General features: G+C 54.8%; 1 protein-coding gene across 2 annotated transcripts; it reads left to right on the forward strand.

Moving 5' to 3' along the window:
* The first annotated feature begins 415 nt into the window (after window positions 1–415).
* Window positions 416–10360, forward strand: LOC128918697 (basic salivary proline-rich protein 4-like). 2 transcript variants are annotated; one of them, XM_054223251.1, is made up of 7 exons: window positions 416–1709; window positions 2572–3184; window positions 6631–7461; window positions 7566–7710; window positions 9328–9428; window positions 9891–10018; window positions 10112–10360. In XM_054223251.1, exons 3-7 carry the CDS (start codon window positions 7384–7386, stop codon window positions 10263–10265), a joined length of 606 nt encoding a protein of 201 aa, XP_054079226.1. In that variant the 5' UTR covers window positions 416–1709; window positions 2572–3184; window positions 6631–7383; the 3' UTR covers window positions 10266–10360. The 2 variants fall into 2 exon arrangements, with proteins under 2 accessions (XP_054079226.1, XP_054079227.1); XM_054223252.1 differs by lacking the exon at window positions 416–1709 and having other exon boundaries at window positions 2295–3184.
* Window positions 10361–10547: the final 187 nt, after the last annotated feature.

Raw genomic sequence — 10547 nt, forward strand, 5'->3', positions numbered from 1 at the left:
TAATTCTTAAAATATCGTCTGCTAAATAGATCGGTTGTGACGGGATAAAGCCATTTTCCGTGAAAGATGAGTGGGATCAGACCTTGGATACACTATCAAATGGGAGCCCGCACAAGAAGGGGGAAATAAATATTGAAAGCGTGGCCGTGCAAGGGAGAAAACTAGAAGCAAGTCCAAGGGTCCACCACTAAGATAACTCCAGAAATACTTAGGGCAGGGCTGAAAGCTGGTGGCGATGAAGAGGTCCGTGGCAGCGTAACAATTCATGCGATGGGAAGCTTTGGTTTTTGCTGCGGGTCAGTTGGGAAGCTGTTTCACGGTTTATCCAAACCGAGCAGCGGCTTCTTCAACTCTCATTTTCTACCCTGGTTTGGCCAGGGATAGGGAGTGATGTATTCTTACCTCTGCCGGGGAATTAGAGGGTGATTAGTGGGTCCGCGCTCCCCTCGCAGCCCTGTGCCACGCACCGGTCCCGCTAACCTCTGGGTGCAAGGGGAGGAACTGGCTTTTGTGGGGCAGAGAGTTTTCTCTGCTCTGACCGGTCACGCTGGCTGGGGGCGGGGGGGGGGGGAAGGGCAAAGCCAAAGAACATGACTAATGGCAACATAAAGAACCACCTTCCGCGCGGCCTGATTCACCCGGTCCTCGCAGGGATTCAGTCTTTCCTCCAGGAATGTTTGATAATGCAGCACGCACCGCTGAGATCACCCTCCTGGCAAGTGCCTGCTGTGGTATGAGACCCAGTCATCTGGCAGCACATTGCTTACTGCAGTCTCCAAGGCAACCCTCCATGCTGTTCTTCTTTGGAAGCTCTGCGTATCCGTAACGAAGCTGTCATCCCTCTTACTGTAAGCGCAGCAGATGTGAAAGATTTTTTTACCTGTGCCGATGAACTCTAGACCAGGACGCTGTTCAAAGGAGCAAGGCTGCCTTGGGTGTAGCATTTCCACCAAAAGGGTTCATTCCAGATGACGGGTCCCAAGGTGGGTTTAACAGTCCTGCCGTTGTTTGGTCCTGGTAAGGAAACAACTGAGCAGCAGCCTCAGACTGTCACGTCCCATCGTGGCTTCTCTTGAGCAGAAGCTGCTGGCTGTGTTGCTCTGGAGGAACAGCCGCCCTCTCTGTTGCGGATTTTATCCTGGCAGTTCAGATGGGCGATTACCTGCCTCCGGTGTGCTATAAAGAAATCCTCTAAACAGCTCTAAGAGCTGCTGTAACTCGGGTAGTGTGGGCACCTTGCCTTTGTGCTAGCCCTAATAGACATTCGGTGCTGAGTAGGGACGAGCTCCATCAGTGCGATGCTGACCACCGCCGAAACTCCAGCTGGAACCTCAAAGCTTGAAGTTTGTGTTCTGTCGCCTGCACCTTGCTGAGAGGCTGCTCTTACGTTTCCTTTCCAGGTTCATCTCTCGATAATACAGAAATCGGGGTCTGTCGTTTTCTTCTTGCTGAAGGGATTGTACTTCGGGCTGAGCGAGGTAGGGCAAAAAACGTACGTTCTCGGTGTGAAAGAACCTCCCTGCTAGTTATAGACCCGAGACCAGAGGACTCTGTCCGGTTTCATATGCTTAGAAATGGGCATTTAATGTACCTTCTTGGTCTTGGGGTCATCGGTGTGTAGAGAGAGACTCCTACCTCGTTGGAGAAAGCAGAAGCCACTGTCTCGGAGTAGCTGAACCGTGTGACAGCTGGACTTGAGTGAGGGGACGGTAAGAGCCGGCTTAGCCGAAGCATCTCGTGTTCCCTGTGGGTGACAATGTGCTCCCGAACTATAAAAGCTGCTGTCATTCTTGTCCCCCACTGTGAGCCCTGGGAGGGAAAGTGCTGGGTTAGGCGCAAGCTCTGCTTCGTTTGCGCAGGAGACTTGTCTGTCTGCTCCGTGTCGAGAGGCAGCCGCCGGGAACCCAAACCCCTAGAGCTTTCCTACTGCCTTTCTGGCGAAGTCTGCGCTCCCAGACCTGGGCGGACCCTCCACCCCGCACACCTCGGTCCCCGCTTTGCTCTCTCAGCCCCGGGTTTCTCCCGACATGCCCGCCAACTGCGCCAGACAGCCGGGATGCCGGCGTGTGTTCAGTCAGGCGCTTTCCAGGAACGCGGCGGCAGCTGCCATGTCTGTAAATAGTGTCACTTGATGGTTCCCAAGGGCTGGAGGGGAGAAAAGGTGTTTTCCCCCTGGCTATCGGGGCGATGCTGCGATGCTCACGAGATGAGAACTGGTTCGCCCAGTGCATCCAGGATCTGGGCCTGGGGAGGGAGGGAGGGAGGGGGGAACCTTCCCTTCCAGGCTGCGGAGCCCCAGTTTAGCAGCACAATCCAGACTGGAGTCGCTGGGCAGAGAAACCAAGCCGGGGCCGAGGCATTCGGCGCTTGCAGTGAGCCTTCAGCCGTGATAAGATAAGAGTTTGAGTAACTGTGAGGTAGAAAGTCTGCCTGGTGGATTGAGATCATCGCTGTTGAAGGATGTTATGGAGACAATCCACTTAGAAGCTTGGCTGCTGTGCTGGATTTAATTGTTTGGGGTTTGTTTTTTTTTTCTTCTTCTTTTCCCTGCTCTGCTCATCTCCCCATCAGCAAGCTGGGGAATACGTGTGGGAAACAAATCAGCAGACAGACAGTGGCATGTGAAGCGATTCTCCCCGCTGGCACAGATGCGATTGCGAAGCAGCAACACAAGTGGGGATTTGAAGGCCAAAGATAACTTGCCGCTTTCTTGCTTGTAAGCCCTAAAATGGTTGGGAGGAAGGAGCCTGCTAGTTTGTGAGCGATGTTGGATGCTGCATGGCTGCTTCTTTATCTAATCGCTTTCTTCAGCGTTCGTTAAGTAGTGGGGACAGGCCGGCGTTACAGCTTGTGAACTGGTGCTTTACTGGTGGGCTGGCGCAGGTGTTGGTGTAAAAGGCTGTTGTCTCCCAGATGAGACAAGCCCTGAAATGTCTGTAGAGATTTTTTTGTCGTTGTTTTTTCCCCCCCTTTCAGCTCTACTTGGGTTTGCTGTGTGCATGCTGGGCAAGAAGGAAGCGAGATTCTCCCCTAAACCTTGCCACGCTCTGTTGCGGGAGCGAGCCGACACCTGGTGTAATGGATGTACAGGAGGAGGTGACCCTGGACGGCGAGATATGTGCAGTGGGGCTGGTCTCTGTGAACACCAAGGAGATCTGCTGGTAGAAGGGCCAGCCAAGAGCAAGTAAAGGAGTGTGGTGTGCGTGGACGCCTGGGGCCAGCCGAGCAGAAGGAGAGGAGACGGGGGAGAAGGGGTCGGCCAAGCGGAGGGAGAGCTGGCGAGGGAGCCGGGGCCGGGAGGGTGGCAGGTGCTGTGCCGTGGGCCATCGAGTGACTCGCAGGTTGGCGGGCAGCCGCTGTGCCCAGCGATGGTGGCCGCAGCACGGCGGTGGGGGGCACAAGGAGAGCGTTTCTGTACAGCCTGACACGGTGTCGGTGCTGCCCCGCGGGGCGTCTCTGCTGGCGCCTCTCTGAGCAAGACCGAGCCCTAATGCCTTGTCTGGAGAAAACTGCAAGCTTTTGGGTGAAAAAAGAGCAGGAGAAGGTGCTTCGTGTGCCCTGGGTCAAAGCCTCTTTGACCCGCAGAAGGGCTTTTTAAGTACCCAAGACGGCTGTGGGTGTGAAATTGCCTGGAATAGCATCCAGGAGAGCGGGATTGCGGAGCAGGATGGTCCACGTAGCTCAGGGTGCGGAGGCAGACCCTACCCTGGTCCTCTTGCTGTGCACATCCCTGGGAGCAGCTGGGCTGCCCCAGCCAGGCTGGGCGAGAAGGCTTTCCAAGCAATTGTGTGGGATGTTTTCCTTTTGATTCGTCAGCTGTAATTCCTCCCGAAGACCTGGCGCGCTTTTCCTGGTGGTTCGTCTCCTGTTAAGTCATCCGTTCCCATTTGGGACTGGCCGCTCGGGGTGCTGACCTCCGGGCAGCCTTGCCTGGGTTCACTTCCAGGGGATGCGGCCTTTCCTTTCCCCCCCCGGCCCCTATAGGTATCCTGATGGCTCCCAGCAGCATGAAATCCTCTCGGCTCCCTGTTCCCTGACCCCGTTGTTTGTGTTGGCTCCCTGGGGTGAGAGGTTGCCCCCGATGATTGCCTCGGGTTCCCCGATCTCTTTACTTTTCTCACAGTTTCTAAGACGACCGGTGCAACGAGACGCAAATGTCAGACCTGCTTCTGTTTTGTGTGCCTGGGGCCAAGTCTGTCTCTGCTCCACCTCCAAGCCGCTGCCGGATTATCCGAACCCCTCGTGTTGCCACTTCTCGGTGGGATTGCTAACAGTTCCCACCCCCAGTTCAGCCGCGTTTCGCCCCTGCTAGCTCCCAGTACCAACTAGGGCTGGGTTTGTGTCGCCGAAACCCCATGGTATCGGAAATGCACCGTGTCTAAATGAAACGCAGCATTTTTGGGGTCCGACAACTGGTTTCTTTTAACGTGAAATAAGTAGAAAGCTGTTTCCCCTGATGGTGCTGAGGCAGAGGGGGAGTAGCTTGGGAACTGCTGCAGGAGGAGAATAAAAATCAAGCGGGCTGCTGGGTGTCAGCAAACTGATGAACTCTGCTCTGGGGAGACCCCCCCGCAGTGCTGCCACCAGCTCGGGGGCCACCAACAGCAGAAGGACACGGAGCTGTTGGAGCGGGGCCGGAGGAGGCCCCGGAGATGCTGGGAGGGCTGGAGCCCCTCTGCTGGGAGGACAGGCTGAGAGAGCTGGGGGGGTTCAGCCTGGAGAAGAGAAGGCTCCGGGGAGACCTTCCAGTCCCTCAAGGGGCTCCAGGAAAGCTGGGGAGGGACTCTGGAGCAGGAGGGGAGCCATGGGACGAGGGGGAAGGGCTTTACACTGAAAGAGGGGAGATTTAGATGGGATATTGGGAAGAAATTGTTTGCTGTGAGGGTGGTGAGCCCCTGGCCCGGGTAGCCCAGAGAAGCTGTGGCTGCCCCATCCCTGGAGGGGTTCAAGGCCAGGTTGGCCGGGGCTTGGAGCAACCTGGGCTGGTGGGAGGTGTCCCTGCAGGGGGGGTTGGACTAGAGGACCTTTAAAGGTCTTTTCCAACCCAAACTATTCTATGAACTCTTGGACTCAGACCTTTAACCTGAGGGATGGGACTTTCCAGGCTGATTCAGAGCTGCTTTTCCCCCCTGCAAGTATCTCATTTAGGCACCTCGCAGGCCAGGCCAGCTGCCGCGAGCTGCGGGGCTCAGTTCTCCATCCAGCGCTGCCTACGCTTGTTTCCCTTCCCTGCCCACTCGGTCCTTCTTTCTCCTCTTGGCTCCCTCCCCGCTGGCTTTTGGGAGAGGGGTCTGGGGTTTGCAGCCTCCAGACCTGCCCCTTCCGCGCTTCCCTGGACCTTCCTCCTGGTGATGCTTCAGGAGCCCTTGTGCCTTGGCCAAGAGAGACATCTAGTGGGGTCAGAGCTTAGGGACCAGCCTTTCTTTGTTTTTATTTTAATTCTTGCATATTTATTTATTTATTTTTACCCTTAAATGAAGGGCTGGTTTCTGTGGGAGCAGGAGCTGAGGTTTCTGAGTTGCTCTGCTGCGTTGATCGCCTCGGGGCGAAGGAGACCTTTGGTGGGTCGGTTCGTGGGCGTTTCTCTCTCACCGGGTGCCCTGGGGCTCTCGGCTGGGGCTCTCGGCTCTCCTGATGCTCTCTGGGGGTGGCTCCTCTCCAATGTTTTCTGTCCTGATCTTGCGTGGTGGCCCCCTGGGAGACTAACTGGTCATCACCTGGGTGCTGACGGGAAGAGTTTGCCGTCAGAGGGGACACCGGAGAGGAACATCCTGTGAAATGGCTGTGCGAGAGCAAAAGGACCTGTTGGTTTTGGATGGATCCAGGCTTTTAACAGCCCCCCCCTCTGCCCCTCACGTGTCTCCCAGCTTCCCCCAGGCAGGGCTGATCTTTAACATCATGTTTTGTCTGAAATCCTGCTCTTGGTGCTCCTCCTCCCCTTCTGGCTCTGCCAGGCCGCAATAAGCCAGCGGAAGCAGCAGGGAGGGACGCGTGCGAGGGGGGAGGTTTCTGTGGTCTCAGGCTGGGGGACGGTGGGGTCTGTCTCGGGGAGAAATCGGGTCCGTCTCGCCATGGAGGGAGAAAGGTGGGATGAGAGAGAGGGCTCGTTCAGCAGAAGAGAATGGGCCGGAGCCCTTGCCGCTCTTATCCGTGCCTTGGTTGCCAGAACACTTTTACCCGTGCCCATTCTCGTTGCTCTTTTCCAAGAGCACGAGGAGCTGTGGAGGCGGGGGGGTGGGACTAGACTTTGCGCTCGGACGTAGGTAAGTGCCGCCTTCCTTGCAGGCGTCGGACGGTGAGGATGGTGTAGGAAGGGAGGCCCGCTTCGACACCATGATCTCCAGTTCACCAGAGCACGCAGAGCACTCCGCCGCTTCGTTGCTTCCCTCCTGGCTCCTGTACGAGCCAGCGGGTGTTCGGGCCCCCCCCGGCCTAGTGTTAACTGGCTTTAGCTGGGAGGGGGGTCGCGGCTCCTTGTTGGTACCTACCAGTCCTCGGGAGACGGTGAGCACAAAAGCCGGGCGAGGAGGGATCCAGGGCAGGTATCGTACGGCTTTGAAGCGGCGAGCTCCTGCGGAGCTTTGGGGTAGGGCGGTCGTTGTCATGCCATTTTTCCCCACTCTCTTCCAGCAGGAATTGCACCGAGTCCTCGCTCTGTGCAAGAGAAATTCTCCAGACGAGGTTATCGAACCCTGGAGGCGGATTTAAGGGCGCTGGCCTGTCTCTGACAAGGGGAAGGTGACACTGGAATCAGAGCTGAGCCCGTCCATTAACGTTCTTGGCTCTTTTCCCAACCGCTTCTTCCATATCCCCTTTCCCAAACCGGAGCCCTCAAGGCTGCGAACCAAACAAGGCTCCTCGTGAGATACGGGCCCGGTAAACGCATATCCGAAGTGATGCCAAGAGCAAATGCGGGGGTTTTGTCTCCGCTCGCCTCCCTGGTGCATCGGGTGATGCCGCAGAAGGCGCGTGGCCATCCCTCGAGTTGGGTGACGTCGTGAGCTGCAGCGGTGGGAGGAAGGAGCCCTTCATCACGGGTTTGCTCAGCACAGAGCGAGTGCAGACTTCCCAGGTAACCGGATCCCGGCTATGTCTGCGTTTTTTTGGGGGTGTAAAGAAAAAATACTGGCAAAAGCAGCGATGATTTGGATGCCTGAGCCAAAAAGGCTTTTAAGAAATTCCCCCCCCACCACCCCCCAATAATTCAGGGCAGATGATCCTCGGTGTGTGCTTCGTGCCAGCCTGGCGACAGGGCTCTGGGGGAGGAAAAGAGGCGCCGTGGGGCCTGTGTCTGGGGGAGCTCGCTGCAAACTGGGAATAAAACCAGTGACGTTTGCATTTGCTTTGGTAGCTCAGCGCTGCGACCTGCTGCTTATCCTCTCCATGCGAGACTCCCTGCACGGATCTCGGCTCCGACACCGGCCCGCAGGACCCCCAGGACGGATTTCTGGTGTCTTACCGGTGACAAGGGCTGAGCTACTCCGGTCGGGAGCAGTTTTGGGAGGGGGGGGAGCAGCAGTTTCGGGGCTTTGGCTGACTTTTCTCTGTCCCCGTTTCTGTTTTAGCGATGCCATCGAGCCTGGTCTGTGCTGCGGGAAGCAGAGAGCTCTTCTGAGCGCAGGACTCGTCTGTGCCCACCCCTGGAGCCCACCCCAGCGATGAGACAGGAGTCCGGACTCCTGTCCGGAGATGAGGAGGATCCGGACAAAGGTAGGAAAAGCTGCAGGAATGGGGGGAGGGAAGAACCCCTGGCAGCAGGGGCTTTGGACACAGAAGCAGCAGAGAGCTCCGGAGCTGCGAGCTGCGCCTACGGCCACTTTCTTGCTTCTGCTGGGGAAAACGGAACGCGGAGCCTGGCTGAATTTGGGGGAGAAACGCAGCCATGAGCAGTGTGGGGCCCGCGGGCAGCTGTGCGCGTGCACAATCTGGGATGTGCCTTAGCCGGAGGTGTCTTCCCCCATCCTAGATGCGCCCAGCCCTTGGGTTGGAGAGCAGACTCGCTGCAGCCAGCCAGCTCCTAGCGCTGAGGTGCTTGGAGGCAGAGGTGTCCTTCACTGGACCATCTTGAAAACGGTTTCAGGGAGAATAAGTGTTTCTCCCCCCCGTTGCGGCGCTGAGAACGCCGCTGGAGCGGAGATCCGCAGCTGCGGGGATGCCCTGGTGCCCGCGTCAGCCCTGGCAGCTGCTCTGGGTCCACCCACGCGCCAGAGATCGGCGGCCAGCAAGAAACCATAGGAACTGCTTCTCTTCGTGTTGCTTCAGGATTGTGTGAGCACAGGTAGAAAAGTGTTCCTTAACTCTGTTTCTCTGCAGCGAGCCCTGAGGCACCCACCGCCCTCCTGCGAGCCCTCGCAGCCCGGCTTCTGCTGCGCCCTGGACCCTACGCCAGGCACGGCCGCCTCCGCAGCGCGAAGGTGGGAGCGCAAAGCCATCCAAGTCCCGTCTCCAGCAGCAAGACGCTGGCAGGAGCTGAGCAGCCCCGTGCTGCACAGAACCAGCCGCGCCATGTGGCCGCCCTGGGCTTTGTTTGGATGCTGGCAACTATTGGAGGGGTTTTTTCTTTGGTTTTGGCTTTTTTTTTTTTCTTTGTTTTTGGCTTTTTTTTTTCCTTTTTTGTTTTCTCTGGTTTTGGCTTTTTTTTCTTTTTTGGCTTTGGCTTTTTTTTTCTTTTTTGGCTTTGGCTTTTTTTTTCTTTTTTTGGCTTTGGCTTTTTTTTTCTTTTTTGGCTTTGGCTTTTTTTTTCTTTTTTGGCTTTGGCTTTTTTTTTTTCTTTTTTGGTTTCTTTGGTTTTTTTTTCTTTTTTGGCTTTGGCTTTTTTTTTTTCTTTTTCGGTTTCTTTGGTTTTTTTTTTCTTTTTTGGCTTTTTTTTTTTTCTTTTTCGGTTTCTTTGGTTTTGGCTTTTTTTTCCTTTTTTGGTTTCTTTGGCTTTTTTTTTTCCTTTTTTGGTTTCTTTGGCTTTTTTTTTTCCTTTTTTGGCTTTTTTTCTTTTTTGTTTTCTTTGGTTTTGGCTTTTTTTTCTTTTTTGGCTTTGGCCTTTTTCTTTTTTGGCTTCTTTGCTTTTGGCTTTTTTTTCTTTTTTGGTTTCTTTGCTTTTGGCTTTTTTTTCTTTTTTGGCTTCTTTGCTTTTGGCTTTTTTTTCTTTTTTGGCTTCTTTGCTTTTGGCTTTGGCTTTTTTTTTCTTTTTTGGCTTCTTTGGTTTTGGCTTTTCTTTCTTTTTTGTTTTTTTTGGCTTCTTTGGTTTTGGCTTTTCTTTCTTTTTTGTTTTTTTTGGTTTTGGCTTTTTTTTTTTCTTTTTTGGTTTCTTTGGTTTTGGCTTTTTTTCCCCAGGGTGTGTTTGCCTGCTTTTGGAGGGAAGTGGCGCGGAGAAGGCAGAAGAGCTCGGCGTGGTGGCCTGCTCCAGCTCCTCCCAGTCTGATGCCAGCGGGGGGGTGAGTGCTGGGCTGTGGGGGTGAATCCTACAGGTTTCCAGGTGGGAAGCAGCCTCAAGAACTGCTAAGTGTGATGCTCAGGATCCCCCTGGACTCTGAAACCACTGGAGCCTGGCTCTCGTCTTAGGGATGCCCGGAACAGCATGGAAGGAGGGGGAGAGGACTGAAGTGTTTTTAAAGGGGGGATCTGCGGTGCAGGTTTCCTGGCTCAGGAACCGCGCGCAGAAGCTCACCGAGACCCACAGCGCCAGAGTATTAGAAAATATTCCGGTTTATTAGAGCGTCTCCACTTCATATAGAGTTTTACAAAACAATTTATTTACAGGCAAGGAAGGGGCTAAGCAAACTCAGTGGGAGTGTGCAGAAAAAATAAATCAAATCAGCACATTCACAAGTCAGAGTTGCAGTTTTTTCTTTACAAAAGAAAAAGAAGGGTCTAAGACGGGTGTGTTGTCGTTGCAGGGCCGCGCTCCAGGAAGGCGTTCGGCGCTGCCCTGCCGCTCGGCACAGCGAGGAAGGGGAAGTGGCCGAGCGCAGCGCAACTCCCAGCAGCCGGAGCCGCGTCAGCCGCACGCCGGCGTAGTGTTAAGGCACGTTGTGGGGATGCCCAGGGCCCAAAGGCGGACGACCGTCTGCGCACTGCTTCCCTCGGGGTGAGTGACAGCCAGACTTCTCTCTTTCAGACCCCCAGCCCCGGACTCGGCACGACCAGAAGCCAAGTCGGCCAGAGGACGGAGACCACGGTGTGGGACACCACCGAGGGAGGGATCCCAACGGGGATCCCCCCCAAACCATGGTAAGAACTTCTTTCCCCCCCCCCCCCCCCCCCAAGACTGAAGACCAGACAAAGGGGTGCGGATGGCAGTTTGAAAACAAACGAAGGAGATTTAGAATATATTCTAAAAGCTTGTTTTTGAACCCGTCCAATAAAGTTTGCCTCTAAAACACAAAGTGTTTGTCTTTTTTCTTTTTTCTTTTTTTAATTTAATTTTTTTTTTTTTTTATATTTTCCTAAGTTTACTGTTGTACCTGTCTTGAATGACTGCTCGTTCAAGTTGAGCAGTGCTGACTTACCCACAAAGGGAAACTGATTTCTGAGTTGGGAATGCAAAGGGCTAA

This window comes from Rissa tridactyla, chromosome 17 (genome assembly GCF_028500815.1).
Source record: "Rissa tridactyla isolate bRisTri1 chromosome 17, bRisTri1.patW.cur.20221130, whole genome shotgun sequence".
Lineage (NCBI taxonomy): Eukaryota > Metazoa > Chordata > Aves > Charadriiformes > Laridae > Rissa > Rissa tridactyla.

Bases quoted from the DNA above. Each gene is read 5' to 3' on its own strand.
- LOC128918697 (XM_054223251.1), top strand. From the start codon at position 7,384: ATGCGAGACTCCCTGCACGGATCTCGGCTCCGACACCGGCCCGCAGGA. The intron at 7,711-9,327 runs GTAGGAAAAGCT...TTTTTTCCCCAG, and splicing joins TGAGGAGGATCCGGACAAAG to GGTGTGTTTGCCTGCTTTTG. The intron at 10,019-10,111 runs GCACGTTGTGGG...TCTCTCTTTCAG, and splicing joins CACGCCGGCGTAGTGTTAAG to ACCCCCAGCCCCGGACTCGG.